Source organism: Triticum urartu, chromosome 1 (genome assembly GCF_003073215.2).
Source record: "Triticum urartu cultivar G1812 chromosome 1, Tu2.1, whole genome shotgun sequence".
NCBI lineage: Eukaryota > Viridiplantae > Streptophyta > Magnoliopsida > Poales > Poaceae > Triticum > Triticum urartu.
In genome coordinates, this window is record NC_053022.1 from 556,834,320 (window position 1) to 556,853,820 (window position 19,501).

The following is a 19,501-nucleotide window of genomic DNA, read 5'->3' on the forward strand; positions in this document are numbered from 1 at the left end:
CAGCACTTCGGTTTAGCCGTGCTTAGTTTCTTCAGCCAACCATTGAAATCATTAAATGCCCCCATTTCTTGTATCATCTCATACGGTTCATAAACTCTCCTATTATCAATAAGTAGATTTCTGAAATACCTGGCATAACTGCCAGAAGCAGAAAGAGGTGTTTTCTTATATAGTGGTGGTTGAGTATTCGTCGTAGGTATACGGGTCTCATAAACAGAGTGGGGAGACAGTTTTTGAGTCATTTCGCTTTCGTTTCCTTCATTTTATCCCCTTTTTAGCGGTGGATATTCAAGTTATTAATCGCTTACAATGTGAATAATATAGATTCAATATCTAATGATGAGGTATATATTATTGATAGTAATCATTCAGCGTCTAATAAGCGAGATGACATAGAAGAAGTAGAGATGGAGATCAAATCGACTTCTAGTGAAAAGGGTAAAGGTTTTGCTATAATTAGTAAAGAGGATTTGATTGCTATAGGAATCGTCCTTGGATCGAGGGCAGACGGTGGTGATGACGGTTCAACTGGGTCAGATACTTCCGCTACTTCATTAGGGAAGATGAATAATATCTTCGGTCATTGTTCAAAGATCAACACTTTAATCCACAGAATTAGCTGTCAATGTATATCTGCTCTGAAACATTATCAAATCGTTGATATTAGTGCGACATGGGCTTCCTTAATCGATTTATTGTGTGCTCTCGGAGGTGCTATACAAGGTTGGGCTGCTCTATATGAAACTGAAATCGTGATAGCTTATATAATCTATCTGTATTTAGGGGAGTATTTTACTAAATACCGGTTTGATATCAGTCATCGCATAGCTGGAAGTGCTTTTGATTACACTGTTTTTGATAGACCGAATACTCGCATAGTAAAGGCGCCTAAGAAATCGTTATTGTTTGACAAAACCCTGCCCCTTTTTGCAAATTGGCCTGCATCTTCGACCATTCCGTGGTCTACCATTAGAAATAGGTATTATTCGGTTAATAATTTGAATAGAATAATGAATTCTTTAGGTTTAATGAGTATAAACAAGTTAACTCTGTCGTGGAATGAGATCCATAACACATATTATGGTTCTGGGGTGAAATCCCTATTTGCTGAAGGGTACACAAGACTATTAGTTCAAGTTACAACAAGGGCATATGCACATAAATTCGAGGGGGGTAGTTTCTGCACTTTCCATATCCTCGTTTTATTAGGGATCGGGGTAGTTGTTTGGTACAAATTTAGTGCACAAGATGCACTTACTCTACCACTAGAGGATACGAAGCTCCACTTGTTCGAGCCATTCAAACATTATAGTTCCGTAGTAGAGGGTTATAATAAAATCACATACTGGATGACTGAAGATGTTGTGGAGATAGTTTATAACAATTATAAACCTTCTTGTGAACCTTTTTGCCGAATAGTTGAGGTTAATCAATATGATATGGAGCATCTGGCTCAAAAAGAACGTATGGCTTCGATTGGACTAGCAATCATGATTGCAACCTTTATCACTACAAACGTGATTATACCTGTAACACTACGCCTTATACAATACTGAAAGAGGGCATATTATAAAACTATGTTTTACCTAATGAATTTACGAGCTATTTTACACCTGGAATTTATAAGAAAGAGATTTATACTCTTAAAGGGTGCCACATAATTTGTTGAGGGGGAATTCGGACATATAGTTCGAGGCGTAATTTGTCGAGAATTCTGTATTCTGAGACTATACTAGAGTTGTCATCTAACGTCAGCCTTCTCTCCACACAGCCTGCATGTAGGCTATTACCAATCAAGGTATGCCAGATCCTTCACTTAAGGGCGGGACGTTGTATAGTGTAGTCTATTATAGGTGCGGTTTGAAACCACTTTGATTCTCTAAGGGTTTGCCACAATAAAGAATCGCTATACTGCAGATAGTCCGCCTGCTTTCAACGTTATTATTGTTTATGATTTAAGGCTGCAACCTCCTTATCTGTAGTTTGGGTTACCGGCGGTGGTACGAGCCATCCCCCTCCTCTGTTTTAAAAAGATTGAAGGATCTTAACATCAGAAGTGCGGCAAGCAGACTGCCATGAAGAGTGGAACTATATTGGTTAGACGGGAGTCTTGTTACAATACAATGTCCAGAGAAGGTTTTTTTCTGCCGGGTGTTTGAATCTGTCTGATCTTGTATTGGATCAGTGATGTTCATTTCGCTCGTGCTAGAAAACATATTATCTATATGTTCAAACCGCTTTTCTGAGAAAATAGACCTTTAAGGCAAGGTACAATGCATACACAATTCTCATTCATTCCTAAAATGATTTAGAAATAGAACAATCCGTTTATAGAATTCGCTACTGCGCGAGGGGAAAGGTTCTACCCTCAATCTTACTTGTATCAACATGTGACGAGGAAGCGTCATTGGCACATGTCTACGACAAATCCTATTCGAGAGGCACCGAAGGCTGGTTAGAGATCGGATACTCGACCATAGCTACCTCTTTTTCTAGATCTGGTTAGAGATCGGTTGACTCCCCCACAACAACTCATGCACTACATAAATCTCATGCGGTTGTCCATACCTCCCATTTAGAGCACATATCTCACAGTGGTAGGCTTGGCGAGTATACCGACCGTCAACTTCAGGCACAACCACGGGCAACCTGAAAAGTAACGACCATATTTTCTTATACTGCTCTGGAAAGAGAAACAACACAACCTCAGGGCGGTATTCATTCTCGATAACATCCATATATGACCCGAAAGGAAGATCGATCCCAAAAACGGTATCTGAATTCAACACTCTAATTTGAATCTTATGTGCAAGAAGTTCAATGAGTCCCGATACTCCGATTTAGAAAGAACCTCTTCTGCTCTAGCATGGGATGCTCGCCGACTACATCAGTACACGCTTTATCATAAATAGGATGAACGCTGAAAGTCCTAGAGTCTCACTCATGGCATTTGCTCGAGTTATAGAGGCTCTATCTATATTCTTATTATCGTGCTTGGATAGCAATCCTTTCTTTCAATCGACTAAGACTGTTAGAAAGCATATTCATATAAGCCTTGCCTTTCAGTAACTATCCTTAGCGCTGTTCTTCTGCCTATCTCCTATTGGTCAGACAGATCCGGGCTTATCAAGTGGTACTGAAATAGGGTCAAATTCTGTTTAGTAGAAAGGAAGGAAGACGGCATGGGTCTTGTCGGACTTGATGACGATGCCGAAGTATAAGGGAGGCATGGGATTTAGAGACATTGAAATTGAGAATCTGGCTATCTTGGATAGGCAAGCCTGGCGGATTCTACAAGATCCTATGTCTCTTAGCGCCCGGGTGTTGAAAGTGGTTTATTTTCCAACTGCTCCTAAGTGCTGCTCTAGGAAACAAACCGTAACAGATATGGACGGGAATAAAAAATGGACGCTGAGTAAATCTGTAATATTCCTATTAGCCATGTCACTTAGGGAAACTTCTGGGCGTGGCCCGGCATTATAAGAAGACCGGTAACAAAGGAAGGAGACTATCTATTTGCTGAGACTATGGTTACTCTTAGCTTGACATACAGAGTTTAGGATGTGATCGATCGGTCGGGAGGACAATAATAACAATGTAGAGAATTGGTCTAGCTACAACCCTCCAGTGGAATTAAAGCGACTCGCCAAGGCCAGTTCGATAGAAAGGGAACCCTTGTGGAGAGACAGGATCCCCATCTTTCGGTGGAAGAACCTCTTGATCTTACGCCCTATGTTCTTGGTAAAGTGAGCTATGTCATAGCCTATTGCTACCCGATCTACAAGTCGGTCTACTTCTGGCTCTTGCCTTGATTGGAACGGCTTTCGAGTAAGAAAGGGCCTTTACTTTCCCCCTGAGGGTAGGAAAATCATGATCGGGATAGCGGACGTAAAGCTATTGAACTTAGGTATGCTCTTTCCTTTTGTCGAAGTGGAATCGTAGAACACAATGTGATACAATGAGATAGAAAATGCAATAGAAATAGAAATAAGGATAGCAAACGGGTTACCTACTCTACTCCTAAGGGTAAAAGCAAGCCCTTTAATTCCATTCTTTATTCTTACATTAAAGAATGAATCAAATCTCCCCAAGTAGGATTCGAACCTACGACCAATCAGTTAACAGCCGATCGCTCTACCGAACTGAGCTATTGAGGACGAACGAATTGCTTAATAAGCTGAACACCCACATAATCTCGATTTGACACAGCAACACTTTCCATAACAACAGGGATTAAAAAATAGGTGATCAGGACTCGGATCCTGGGTATCTTTCTGACGTGTGATAAGGCGGGGACAGGATTCGAACCTGCAGTCTTCAGGTCATGAGCCTGATGAGTTGACCAATTCCTCTACCCTGCTTCTTCCCCTGATCTTTCTTTCCCTCTTCAGTGAGTGACTCGAAAGAACTAATTAAATAGGGGTTTTCGATCTGCTTTCTATACTAAAATTCGAGAAATCATTTTTTGATTCAGGTTGATTCGGGCAGTTCAGTATTGAATTATCCATCCTTTCGAGTACTAAAATGCAAGAAATCTCGTCGTTGCTACTACTTCCCGAATTCCAGTTGGCAAATACAATTGTAGTTTGGAAGATGGCCTGAAGGTGTTAACTCTGAACCTGTGGAAACAGAGCAGGCAAGTTCAGAAGCAGAGAAGAGTCAGAAAAGCGGGGCAATAGCAATCATTGAAGCGGGGTAGAATGCATAAAATGCAATACGTTCCCCACGAGAGGCGAGGCACCTTAGGTGCATACTCGCGACCGTGCTCCCAATCTGGATCTGGATATGAGATTGAATAAAGTTATGATATTGGATCGGAGTACCAATGCATCCGTACTGACTGGCAATAGTTGAGCCGCATAAAGCAAGTAGTTCGAGACTCAATATGCCCACCTTTTTGGTGTATCCATAGCTTTAAAATACTTAGGTATCCCAATTCACCACAGGAAGCTCCTAAATAAGGAATCGTGTAGAAGACTTATTTTAAGCTAGAATGGGTCTTTCAACTGGTGCTTGATACGTGTTACTACGACGACCAAGAATCTTCACGGAGTGGAAGTAGCAATAAGTTTGATGCTCATTGGCTTTGTGCAGAAGTAGTAGAATGGAAAGCAATAAATTGTTTAAGAAGAAGTAAATAGTTCAGCTTGAAACCAAAGTCCAGAGTTCTTCCTTCATGCTTGCTTCCCAGTCGATGGCCCTACTTTCACCTTCCTCATCGATTTAGTGAACGATTGATGTACAGCGGGAAGAACCGCAGACGATACATCACCTTAAAAGCTACCTATACGTCCGTTTTTATATCCAAACAGAAGCCTCTATAGATGACCCGGAAGACAGACACGAGCAAACATCTCTACGCAGAAAGCAACCGGGATCAAACAGAGATTGACTATCTCCTTTTCTTGCTCGATCCTCTGGAAATCATTTGGAAGGTAGATTTTGCGAATAACAAGTGTGATACTGATGACGTGCTCCTAAGGCGACTGCTTAGTCGACAAACCAACACTTATACGAATCGCTAGAGCTCTAGGGTGGGATCAACTAGCTTACCCAGGCACTGTTTGCTTCAGACATGGCTACAAGGAAAGCAGCAGTATCTTAGGACACACGGGTAAGCAGATCTTAGAATTAGTACACTCAACGCCAACAAGAATTCGGCCCTCCATACATATCGACACACCCGGGGGCTCTGTTTTAAGTGCAGTGAGAAATGGGGCCATGAACAACAAGATCCAGCTTTTAAATATGACACAGGGTAGTGGGACCAGATGTATCTCATGTCCATAGTAGGGCGAGTCCAACACGCGCTCAAGTCTCCCACATAATCTCATGCCTGAAGAGACGTTCATCTCCTCGGCGTGGCCGTCGTCGATCACCCCCATAAAGCTAGAGCAAGATAGGGCCAGGGTGGGGTGCAAGCAAGCGTTTTCAGGTTCCAGCCCATCCTCCCCACGTTACCCCTCCAGCTCCTTCATGACCTCCTTGTCTTTATCGAGAGCGAGAGGAGCAGCTTCAGTACGACGGGGATTCAGTAGCGCTACCTTGCCTTCCATCGAGACCCCCAAAATCCCGATTTCAAAGAAAGTATCTCTCGAGTTGCTTCGGTGCCTCTCTTGCTCTGGTTTCATCAGCTCATTACCTTTAAGCTAGAGTCTGCCATGGCGAGGTCTTATTCTTCAACATAATCCAGCGGTCCAGGTGCGTGCGAAAGCGGAAACTCTTCCGGATCTTGTTTATTTGTATTTGCTCATTTCCGATTATGCTTTATTTGTAGATAGCCTTGATGATAGGCTTCGACCTCGACTTCTCCGTTTCTAAGATCCAATGGTGGAATCATTACTCCAAGGCAGGCAAAATTGACCATTTCTAAGTAAGTTCAGCTAGCGTCACCCCGAAGGGAGAAATAGATCTTCTTGTCCGGATGCAGGAAAATAAAGCAATAAGAGATCTAGCAATGACTATGGTCCATAAATCATTTCCTTGGTGGCATTTCCCAAACTTGATTTCCTTTTTATGCACCTGATACCTAATCGATAACGAAGCTGAATGGCTTTTTTCGGTCCAATTCCATCCATTTTTGTTGAGGCAATTCTGACTTGTTCATCGGGAAGTGATCTAGCTCCTGAGATATATGACATTCTTTATCCTTATCTTTTCCTGGTCTTCTCGGCTGGAATCTACAATCTACACCTCTCCAAACACAATATCTTGAGTACCCGGAGAAGTTCTCTTTGTCTTCGAGCTTTTATTCCTCAATCCACTTATTCGTTCCCTTCTTTCATATACCTCCCCACCAATAGATAGAGACAAATGGGAATAACCGAACCACGTCTACAAAATGCCAGTACCATGCAGCTTCTTCAAAGCCAACATGATGCTTCTTGGTCAGATGACCAAGATATTGGCGAATACCACATACGATCAAGAAAAGAGTACCTATAATCACATGAAAACCATGAAAGCCAGTTGCTAAGAAAAAGGTAGAACCATAAATAATATCCAAAATAGTGGAGGGTGCTTGGTAATATTCCATTCCTTGAAAGCCAGTGGATACTAGAGCCAGTGAAACGGTTGCTACTAAAGCGTAAACTGCTCGTTTTTCCTTCCCCGCGAGTATAGCATGATGAGCCCAAGTTACGGCAGCTCCGGATGAAGGGAGAATAGGGGTATTAAGAAGAGGGATTTCCCAAGGATCTAAAACCCCAATCCCTTTTGGGGGCCAAATACCTCCGATCTCTACCGTAGGTGCCAAAGAAGAATGAGAAGAAGCCCAAAAAAAAGCAAAAAGGAACATAACCTCCGAGACTATGAAGAGAATAGAACCATATCGAGGTCCTAATTGTACAGCTTTTGTATGATGCCCTTCCAACGTGGATTCACGTAGAACATCCCGCCACCATACGAACATGGTATAAAGGAGAAATATTAGGCCCAAACTGAGAAGTGTTGCACCCCCTTGAAATGAGTGCATGTACATCACACCTCCTACGGTGGTTGCCAAAGCTCCGAGTGAACCCGAAATAGGCCATGGACTTGGATCTACCAAATGATAAGAATGCCTCTGAGATTCAATCATAAACCACTTTGCCCCGGTTGTATGTAAACCCCCCTTCACCCCCATCCCCTAAAGTGGTAAAGAAGGAGGCTCTTTTTTGTCTCATTAGGACAAAACAAATAGGAAGGGATAGTTCTTTCATTGCATTGATAGAAGTGAGACTATCAAAAGATCTCTCTATTATTTAGAGAAAAGAGTTGGCGTGGGTTCTACCAACGAAACGAAGAAGTTTTGGATTGGTTTTTATCATTCGGAACCCTCTCCGTATTAGTAAGAAAAACACACCCAGACTCTTACTTCAATGGTGGGAACAACCTCAGCGGCGTGAACATGAACAATCATTCTATGCAAAATTTCATGTTAGGAAGAATAAGAAGAATCTCATTCATGTGTTCATGCTAACAGAAGAGCGGATCCAATACACATAAGACTTTTTGTCAGGAAATTCCTAATGTAAATGATGAATTTGGGATGTCATGCCCCACAAGTTAGTTGCCCAAGCGCTCCCTAGGAGGGCAGTCTACCACAAGATAGAGTTTGAGCCTGGAGCCAAAGCCCCAACCCCTCCATTTTAGGTTTTTATCTGGAAAGAATTTCAGGAAGTCATATCGGCCAGATAAGCCTCTGACGGCTCCATATTGATTTTTCCCCTGTTTTCTTTCAGAAGAAGCAGGAGCCATTTTGCATTGAAACTCGGTATCAGCAGAGTCATCTCCTGAGAAAGACTTCTTTCTTATTTATACAAGATTTCAGAGAACATAGTGAAGCCCTCAAAGCGCTAACAAAGTCGTAAGTAGAGAAGTTTTCCAAAAAGATACCTCGTTTTTTCCATTAAGTGTGCATTGTCTGATGAATAATAACGGGGGAGCCAACTCAATAACCTAGCGGAGGAACCGTACGGACTTGAAACAGCGGATGCAACCCTTGCATTTCGTTCTTTTGTTCTTTACTCTATTTTCACTTTGGCACTCACTTCCTTTGGAATAAGGGCATTTTTCTTCTCTACTCGTTCCGTTGACCATCAAACAGTTTCTTAATTATGTTATGTCAAATGATGGGAAAAAGGAAGGAGTAATCAAAAAAGACTAGAACTACCCGATCCGTTGAAATACGATACGAAGGAAACGGACTTCAATCCCTCATTCTTATTGTTTGTTCTTCTGATCCCCTTGTTTTTCACTCGCTTAATTAGGAAGAGGAAAACGACAGCAGCTAAAGTGAGAAATAAACAACTGCTCGAAAAGCTTTGGTTTGAGCGTTGGTTTTGATGACAGTGAAGAAAGCTCGCCCAAAAGACGTACGTGGAACCAATGATACCAAAAAAAGAATCAAATATGAGGAGAACTGGGTGCATTGGTAAACGGCTCCGCCATAGCTTGTACGACTTCTGAATCCTATTAATGGCGCTCTCTGAATAAATAAGTAGATACAGGCGGACTACATACACGTGCTCTCCGAGTAGGGAAAGTGAGAAATCTACGGTCTTCCATCCGCGGATGTGACAAATCCAATTCAATTTGGTCTTGTCCCGTGGCTCGGACCCGGTCGCGTAAATGCAGCTACCACTACGACGGGATACTCTAGTTATTTACTCTGTTTCAATCCCTATTTGGCCATTCAACAGTAGCGTACGGCCTTTGGAAAGCATCTCTTCCTAGAGGGGACTCCCGCTTGTGATCTTCTTCCTTGGGTCGGAGAAAATAGAACTTACCAATTGGAAATGGAAATGCTGAATGAATTGAACCAAACTACGGAAACTATGGTTGAGCTTGCCTGTCATCAATGAAGGATGGTTGTGAAGTTGGTGGAAGAAAGCAAACCAATGAATGCAGCTAGTCACCCCGAAAGGCGAGCCCATGTCTTTTGAGAAACTGACACAACCTGTTGTGTTGACTTATCTTATACTAAGGGTCCGTCCCAGCCAACAAGGGATTTCTCAAAATTCTAGGATGAAACAACATCATATCTCAGCTTGATTATGAGAGAGATTGAAGTGAAAGAACCCGGTTTCAGAGCGTGGAAACAGAAAAGAATGAGGTGAAAGGGCCGACCCATGCGGACCACTTAGAATGTGCTTTGACTTCCCCAGGTTGTACAATAGCACTATTTTCTGGACCCAAGTTCGAAAGGATTAGGGCACTGGATTGAAGAATAGCTCAGTCCGATAGAAACTTAGGTTGGGCTGGCGGAGGGATGAGTGGAGCTTCTGTATGACATGTACTGGTGTTTCATTAGTCCCTTGATCGGGTACCCGAAGCTCGCTTTGAGGAAGCAGTGCCATTTGGTTCTTCCTTCTTTCACATTCATCCGCGAATGATTTGAGAATTCTTTTCATTACTGTTTGGATCGCAGACTTGACCATTGTCTATAGAAAGAAAGTGCTCACTCATTTTTTGTTTGTTTTCATGTGCGCATACACTCAGCCTAATTTATTAGTGTGAAGTGGAAGGGCGAGTACGGGTGAAATCCCACTACCTTCCGGATAAAAGATATGCTCGATTTATAGATAGCTTTGCTTCACTATATAGAATGGGACGAATTGATAAGCTCTGAATGCAGGAAGGGAAACCTTAGAGCTTTCTTCGCTTATCTTCCCAAGCAGACCATATGATTCTCATTATTCTATTTCTCTGTCTTTCCAACCAGCATTCCCGCTTATTCTGATTGGAGTGATGTGTGGTACCGGGGATAATGCAATTGATGGTGCTTGTGGCCCCACGGAATGACCGTATAGAAGGAAATAGGCAGCAAGGGAGTTGGGTAGACTAAAGATACTGCCTTTAGCCTCTGCGGCCTTTTTTTGAAGTCGAGTCGTAAGGAAAGATCGATAGGATTTGGTCCATTTGGTGTCCTTCCAGACGGAGAAGCGAGAACCCTTTCTGCTTTGACCGCTTGCCCTCCTGGCACAGATGTGGAAAAGGTCTTAGTTGCGGAATCAAATATGAATGAAGTTAGAACAATCAGCGTAAGCTCTTTCTCTAGGGCCACTATCAATAATGACAGGAACTCTTACCAACTAGCTTAACGCATCCGGTCTCCTTCTCCTTCGTACCCCTAGCGGATATGAATAATAGGAAGAAACATGTCCTTTCTAAAGGCGGGCATTAGACCAGAGTTTCGTGAGCCGGAGAAGATCGATAAAGCTTAGAACTTGCTCGTTTGCAGGAGGAGGCGGTGGTATGACTCCGTCCGTTGAACGAGCATTTCGTGCCACCTGTTCGGCGTCCACATCCACTACCATTTTCTGATCCCAGTATCTATAGCAAAATCGCTATTTGCCTCACTCTATAGAAGGTCTCCCGTATGTAAGAACACCAACCAAGTTCTTTTCTTCTTCTGTTTGTGCCATCTTTACCAACTTCTACTTCTTGGCTGGCTTGATGCTTACAGGTCTTGCCTCTGCTGATACTGGTCATGGGGACAAGAACTCCGTGGGAAGAGAGCAGATACCAATCCTAAACTACCCTTAGAATGGCCTCATCCAAACGGATGATTGTCATTGATAAGATGGGTAGGTGGTATGTTGATACTGAGCCGCTTCCCCTGTAGTTGTTAGCTCGTTCTTGACAAATCCGATCGGGTCTTCATAATTTGGAGTACAAGGATTCGAACCTTTGCATGCCGATACCAAAAACCGATGCCTTACCACTTGGCTATACTCCAAACAAATGGTAGGTTCCTGGAGAACCGTGGAAACTAGTTAGTTCAAATCAAACTCAAAAGCAATGTGCATTATCTACGCCTTTTTTTGATTCACCAAGACCCGGCTGATACAAACGAATAGTGGGAGTTCTTTCTTACGAATATAAATGGAGGAAATATCCCTAGTACCTTTGTCCTCTGCAAAGATCATAAGATCAGATGGAGTTGGATTGATTTCTCGCATCTACTAGATCAGAGATCAGAGTCAGGGGAGCTCTCGTAAGTGAGCCTAAGTAAGTAGTGTGGTTCGAGCGGATCAGTCACCGCTGAGTTCTGCTTTCCTCGCAGAGTTGGTTTTAGCCGGAACCGCGCTCTTGCCTTCTTCTTGTGCCCCTTGATTATTGATCTGAATTCAAGTTAGATTAGAGAATACCGGTGCCTTTTGATCCACCCTTAGGTTTGAAAACTGTGGAGGTTCAGTTACAAAATGCAGTTTATGAGGCTGTTTTGTATGCCAGTGTGCAGGAAGGAGAGTTGGAAGATATACCTAGATCCCCCAATAGAGAAAAGAGCGAGCAGGTTACCTACTCTTGTGGTGGATGGCGGCACTAGAAGTTGATGCTTTTTATGGACGGACATAGAAATTCGATTTCCAATAGAGCTGCAAACGCTACTGTAAGCCGAAGACGAATGCTGGCCAAAAGTAAGCAAAGCAGGAGAGGCGTCGTTTCCTTCAGTTGGTCAACCAACAGGTCTCCTCACTCTAGCATTTCTTCTTTGTTCGGTCGCAAGGCAGGGAAATGGAGGATTTGTTTCTGCTCTGTCCTTTACCGCATCGATGGATTCAATTTCAGTGGATAGAGCTCAACCTGTTGCCATCGTCATTTCAATCACAATTCACTTGGTAGGTAGATGCTTGTTCCGACCTCCATAGTGGCACTTTGACCTTTTCTCAACAACATCTACTTCTAATCTGCTTGAACGGCCCTCTTGTCATTTGACCCAGAATTGACACCCACCAATATCTTCCAACACAGGATCCCCCTTACAGGGCCGTCCTTCTCTCTTTCTTCCCAAGAACATCAGGGGTCTGTTCTCTGAACGAGTCAGCACCAGCCCCGTTACCAATACGGGGATCTCGGCCATGAGAACTTGTAGAACTTGTCTCTTGAATTGCATCCCCCCCTAGGCCGACCAGCTAAGTAGGACCCACTTAGCAAAACAGGTCTATAGGGCGCTAGGGAAGGGGTATAGAATGGTACTTGAATCTATCTATAGACATAGGATCCCCCAGCCACAGGAATCCATTGGTTTTCTCTATCCCAATCAAAGTGTGCAGCGTTCGTATTAAATATCCATGACCTTTCGTATACTCGTAGTGCGTGGTGACGTGACGTGACGTGACGAGACGAGACGAGGCGGGCGGTGGAGGAGGAGCGTGCGTGAATATCCCTCTTGTTCTCATGCTCATACAAGTGGGGAAAGAACCTCCCTTATAAGAAGGTCCAACTCCCACTAAACTAGCAATGTGGGACTAAACTTTAGTTCCACCTCTTGCCTTGCACAAATGATCTGCGTGGGCTTCTAAGATTTATTAGGAATTTCTGAAACTGCTATTGGACTAGGCCCAAAATAGACAAAATTCCAGCAAGTTATAGGTTAGACTGATCCAGTATAGTCAGGCCCATGTTTTGCAGAAGACAACTCACAGCAGGGTAACAAAAGCCCATGTTTCAGCCTGCATATACAAGCAGTCTGCTTGAACTTTCATGTGACACGGCTAGAAGGGTGACGTAAAAATATTACAAACTTAGAATGTATTGTATAACTTAGCCCATGTATTGTGTTTTACTAATAAAAAGCACGTATATTATTAGGTTCAATTTTATTTTATATGGAAGTTCCACGTTCTTATTCATCTGGGGTTTTCATAATATTTTAAAATAAAAAGAGATGTACAAAGTAGTACGCTTAATTCTGAACGTATGATTTTGCAACCATACATATGCAAGTCAAAATACTATATAGTATAATGATATAATCTCTATGTTTGACTTTGCCCTGGTGCCTCTCATGGGAGAAGTCAGGTCCTGGCAAAACATTACTACAATGTCTAGTTTTTTTTTAGGGTACTACAATGTCTAGTTGACATGTCATACATGGAGTATGGTGAGTACGAGAATAACTGAACTGTGATCAAAAGGATCCAAATAAGGCTAAAATTATGACTTGAAAATAAGCAATCCCTCCCTTGTACACGTATAGATTTACTAAACTGATTCTCCATCTTCCAACACTTTAATATGTGGGGTCTCATGTTGTCACACTGTTTGACATAATATACAACTTCTGCATACCGATGGACTTGAATCGGCCAAGAGAAGAGAGTGCATAATCACTCTTACCACCATTTGACTGTGGCCCTTTACTAAGTACATGGCATGCAAATAAACTGGATTCACTGAATGCAACGATACTATATCAAGAACAACTGAAAATTCAATACCTTCTTTAGGGGGTGAAAATTCAATACCTGGATGATTGTTGATTCATAAGAATAAACAAGCAATGACAAAGATTTGAGAACAAACCTCTCGTTCTAATTGTGCATACTTTGAGAGTTTTCTATTATATTGATAGACATCCATTTAATTTACTTGCGCTTAACTAAAATCATGCAATCTAGAATCATGTATTACCTTTTGAGCTCTCTCCCATGATATTTAATGATATAGATAGGAATACATACATATATTTAAATTTCATCTTGGTGATACAAACTAATGTGTAATACCTTGAAGTCTTGTTGCTTCTATTTTTTCCTTGATCTAGGAAAAATCAATTTAAGTACAATGTTGGAAGAAGCACTATCTGCAATAAATAAATCACTTTTGATTTAATATTTTGTAAAATTTTAGTGTAGGTGCATTCTCCAAGACTTATGTTAAAATTGTAATGAATTATAATTACTAATACTGCATGTGAAGAATGAGTTATAAATAAGTAAAAAAGTTTAATATAAATAAGTGAAAAAAATTAGTTAGAACAATTTAAAGAGACACTTCACACAAATGTTCCGGTTGAGAGCGGAATCCTTCTCCTTAAAGATGTCGAAGGTGACTTCACGAATGAGGAGAGCCGCGGAGCGTTCCACGACACCTGCGCTGCTCTTGTTGAGCGTGAAGCGCTGGAGGAGCAGGAGAGTGTTGGCCATGGCAGCGGAAAGGGCGACCGTAGGCGAGTTTTCTTTGTGAGCCGGGGTTTTTTTCCTTTTAAATATTTTGTCTAATTGTAATATATGATGACCAAATTTAAATTAATATAAACATTTTTATAATAAACATTTTTAATACACGATAAAAAATATAATGCACAGTGAACTTTTTCATAATGTACGGTGAACTCTTTTTAATATATGATGGATTCTTTTATAGTATGTGGCGAACTTATCATATAATAAACAAAAAATGAGGAAAAAAGAAAAAAACAGAAAAACCCAAAGAAAAAGAGAACCAAAACAGAAAAAAAGGGGAAAACGGGAACAAAACGGACAAAACAGAACCATAAGCAAAAATCCGCAATAAATAGGGAAGGAATCAACCACAATCAAACATCGCCTGAATCCCGTAGGTGGGCCGGCTCAACCGGAGGCTCTCCTTAGCAAAGGGATGACTATTTGGCGCCCTCGCGCTGCACATCGCAGCGCCACGCTACGCATCACCCCGAGTGAGCTGTATATAAACCCGCTGGGCCACGCGAACTCTGTTCTCTCCTCTCCTCTGATCGACGTCTGCCTCCGTGTGACACGACAAGCCAAACAGATAATACAACTAACAAGAAAAATCCCAATTAAGTGATATATGAGATAAACAATTCAATATTTAGAAAAAAAAACACAAGAGAAAACCCAGACGCGCCTCAGGCGATCAGCGGATCACGATGTTGCGCGCTGGGGCGGTGGCGACGAGGAGGGGGTACTAAAGGAAATATGCCTTAGAGGCAATAATAAAGTTGTTATTTATATTTCCTTATATCATGATACATGTTTATTATTCATGCTATAATTGTATTAACCGGAAACTTAGTACATGTGTGAATACATAGACAAACTGAGTGTCACTAGTATGCCTCCACTTGACTAGCTCGTTAATCAAAGATGGTTAAGTTTCCTAGCCATGGACAAGAGTTGTCATTTGATAAATGGGATCACATCATTAGAGAATGATGTGATTGACTTGACCCATCCGTTAGCTTAGCACTATGATCGTTTAGTTTATTTCTATTGCTTTCTCTCCATAACTTATACATGTTCCTATGACTATGAGATTATGCAACTCCCGAATACCGGAGGAACACTTAGTGTGCTATCAAACGTCACAACGTAACTGGGTGATTATAAAGATGCTCTACAGGTGTCTCTGATGGTGTTTGTTGATTTGGCATAGATCAAGATTAGGATTTGTCACTTCGTGTATCGGAGAGGTATCTCTGGGCCCTCTCGGTAATGCACATCACTATAAGCCTTGCAAGCAATGTGACTAATGAGTTAGTTGCGGGATGATGCATTACGGAACGAGTAAAGAGACTTGCCGGTAACGAGATTGAACTAGGTATTGATATACCGATGGACGAATCTTGGGCAAGTAACATACCGATGACAAAGGGAACAACGTATGTTGTTATGCGGTTTGACCAATAAAGATATTCGTAGAATATGTAGGAACCAATATGAGCATCCAGGTTTCGCTATTGGTTATTGACCAGAGGTGAGTCTCGGTCATGTCTACATAGTTCTCGAACCCGTAGGGTCCGCACGCTTAACATTCGATGACAATCAGTATTACCGGTTTATGTGTTTTGATGTACCGAAGCTAGTTCGGAATCCCGGATGTGATCACGGACATGACGAGGAGTCTCGAAATGGTCGAGACATGAAGATTGATATATTGAAAGGTTATGTTTGGACACCAAAATGGTTTCAGATGAGTTCGGGCATTTACCGGAGTACCGGAAGGTTACCGGAACCCCTAGGGGCTTAATGGGCCTACATGGGATTTAGTGGAAGAGAGAGGAGAAGGCCAAGAGGAGGGGCACCCCCAAGCCCAATCCGAATTGGGAGGGTGGCCGGCCCCCCTTTCCTTCCTCCCCTCTCTCCCTTCCTCCCTCCTCCTAGTAGGACTCGGAAAGGGGGGAACCTATGCCTAGTAGGAGTAGGATTCCCCCCTTGGGGGCGCGCCCAAGGTGGCCGACTGGCCCCCTTCTCCACCCCTTCATATACGGGGGAGGGGGCAACCCATACACACACAAGTTGATTGTTTAGCCGTGTGCGGTGCCCCCCTCCACAGAATTCCATCTCGGTCATATCGTTGTAGTGCTTAGGCGAAGCTCTGCTTTGGTAACTTCATCATCACCGTCATCACGCCGTCGTCCTGACGAAACTCTCCCTCGGCCTCAACTGGATCAAGGGTACTAGGCACGTCACCGACCTGAACATGTGCAGATCACAGAGGTGCCATGCGTTCGGTACTTGATCGGTTAGATCGCGAAGACGTTCGACTACATCAACCGCGTTTCATAACGCTTCTGCTTTCGGTCTACGAGGGTACGTAGACATACTCTCCCCCTCTCGTTGCTATGCATCTCCTATATAGATCTTGCGTGATCGTAGGAAAATTTTGAAATACTGCGTTCCTCAACAGTGGTATCAGAGCCAGGTCTGTGCGTAGATGTTATATGCACGAGTAGAACACAAAGGAGTTGTGCGTGTGGGTATATATATATTGCTTGCCGTCACTAGTTGATTGTTGATTCATCGGTATTGTTGGATGAAACGGCTCAGACCGACATTACGCGTACGCTTACGCTGTTGGAAATATGCCCTAGAGGCAATAATAAATTGGTTATTATTATATTTCCTTGTTCATGATAATCGTTTATTATCCATGCTAGAATTGTATTGATAGGAAACTCAGATACATGTGTGGATACATAGACAACACCATGTCCCTAGTAAGCCTCTAGTTGACTAGCTCGGTGATCAATAGATGGTTACGGTTTCCTGACCATGGACATTGGATGTCATTGATAACGGGATCACATCATTAGAAGAATGATGTGATGGACAAGACCCAATCCTAAGCCTAGCACAAGATCATGTAGTTCGTATGCTAAAGCTTTTCTAATGTTAACTATCATTTCCTTAGACCATGAGATTGTGCAACTCCTGGATACCGTAGGAATACTTTGGGTGTGCCAAACGTCACAACGTAACTGGGTGACTATAAAGGTGCACTACGGGTATCTCTGAAAGTGTCTATTGGGTTGGCACGAATCAAGACTGGGATTTGTCACTCCGTGTAAACGGAGAGGTATCTCTGGGCCCACTTGGTAGGACATCATCATAATGTGCACAATGTGACCAAGGAGTTGATCACGGGATGATGTGTTACGGAACGAGTAAAGAGACTTGCCGGTAACGAGATTGAACAAGGTATCGGGATACCGACAATCGAATCTCGGGCAAGTATCGTACCGCTAGACAAAGGGAATTGTATACGGGATTGATTAAGTCCTTGACATCGTGGTTCATCCGATGAGATCATCGTGGAACATGTGGGAGCCAACATGGGTATCCAGATCCCGTTGTTGGTTATTGACCGGAGAGTCATCTCGGTCATGTCTGCATGTCTCCCAAACCCGTAGGGTCTACACACTTAAGGTTCGGTGACACTAGGGTTATAGAGATATAAGTATGCGGTAACCCGAAAGTTGTTCGGAGTCCCGGATGAGATCTCGGACGTCACGAGGAGTTCCGGAATGGTCCGGAGGTAAAGAATTATATATAGGAACTGCTATTTCGGCCATCGGGACAAGTTTCGGGGTCACCGGTATTGTACCGGGACCACCGGAAGGGTCCCGGGGGTCCACCGGGTGGGGCCACCTGCCCCGGGGGGCCACATGGGCTGTAGGGGGTGCGCCTTGGCCTATATGGGCCAAGGGCACCAGCCCCAAGAGGCCCATGCGCCAAGAATCAAGGGAAAGGAAGAGTCCTAAAGGGGGAAGGCACCTCCGAGGTGCCTTGGGGAGGAGGGACTCCTCCCTGGCCGCACCCTTCCTTGGAGGAAGGGCCAAGGCTGCGCCTTCCCCCTCTCCCTTGGCCCTATATATAGTGGGGGGAAGGGAGGGCAGAAAGACCTAAGCCCTGGCGCCTCCCTCTCCCTCCCATGACACACCTCCCTCCTCCCGCAGCGCTTGGCGAAGCCCTGTTGGAATCCCGCTACTTCCACCACCACGCCGTCGTGCTGCTGGATCTCCATCAACCTCTCCTTCCCCCTTGCTGGATCAAGGAGGAGACGTCGCTGCTTCGTACGTGTGTTGAACGCGGAGGTGCCATCCGTTCGGCGCTAGGATCATCGGTGAATTGGATCACGACGAGTACGACTCCATCAACCCCGTTCTCTTGAACGCTTCCGCGCGCGATCTACAATGGTATGTAGATCCACTCCTCCCTCGTTGCTAGATGACTCCATAGATAGATCTTGGTGACACGTAGGAAAATTTTGAATTTATGCTACGTTCCCCTACATAGCGAGACTGGTTCTACCGACGTGCTTCACACACATGTGGCTAGTGGGTGTCTGTTTATCCAACTTTAGTTGAATCGGTTTCAATGAACAGAGTTCTTTCTGAAGATCAAAAAGCAATCACTATACTATGTTGGTTTTGATGCGTAGGTAAGAACTGCTCTTGCTAGAAGCCCGTAGCAGCCACGTAAAACTTGCAACAACAAACTAGAGGATGCCTAACTTGTTTTTGCAGGGCATGTTGTGATGTGATATGGTCAAGACGTGATTATATAAATTGTTGTATGAGATGATCATATTTTGTAACACAGTTATCGGCAACTGGCAGGAGCCATATGGTTGTCACTTTATTGTATGAAATGCAATCGCCATGTAATTGCTTTACTTTATCACTAAGCGGTAGCGATAGTCGTAGAAGAAATAGTTGGCGAGACGACAACGATGCTATGATGGAGATCAAGGTGTCAAGCCGGTGACGATGGTGATCATGATGGTGCTTTGGAGATGGACATCAAAGGCACAAGATGATGGCCATATCATATTAGTTATATTGATTGCATGTGATGTTTATCCTTTATGCATCTTATTTTGCTTAGTACGACGGTAGCATTATAAGATGATCTCTCACTAAATTTGAAGGTACAAGTGTTCTTATGAGTATGCACCGTTGCTACAATTCATCGTGCCAAGACACCACGTGATGATCAGGTGTGATAAG

At 43.2% G+C, this 19,501-nt stretch overlaps 1 protein-coding gene and 2 non-coding genes across 3 annotated transcripts; all 3 read right to left on the reverse strand.

Annotated features, from left to right (window-relative positions):
- Window positions 1-4,083: 4,083 nt before the first annotated feature.
- On the reverse strand, window positions 4,084-4,157 carry TRNAN-GUU. Its single transcript has one exon. It is a non-coding gene; the product is annotated as a tRNA-Asn (tRNA).
- A 130-nt stretch (window positions 4,158-4,287) lies between these two features.
- On the reverse strand, window positions 4,288-4,361 carry TRNAM-CAU. The gene has a single exon. It is a non-coding gene; the product is annotated as a tRNA-Met (tRNA).
- A 1,711-nt stretch (window positions 4,362-6,072) lies between these two features.
- Window positions 6,073-8,240, reverse strand: LOC125529556 (cytochrome c oxidase subunit 3-like). The gene has a single exon (XM_048693965.1). The coding sequence runs from the start codon at window positions 7,622-7,624 to the stop codon at window positions 6,782-6,784; it is 843 nt and encodes a 280-aa protein (XP_048549922.1). The 5' UTR covers window positions 7,625-8,240; the 3' UTR covers window positions 6,073-6,781.
- Window positions 8,241-19,501: the final 11,261 nt, after the last annotated feature.

Excerpts from the sequence above, each read along its gene's own strand:
- LOC125529556 (XM_048693965.1), bottom strand. The coding sequence starts at position 7,624 with ATGGGGGTGAAGGGGGGTTTACATACAACCGGGGCAAAGTGGTTTATG.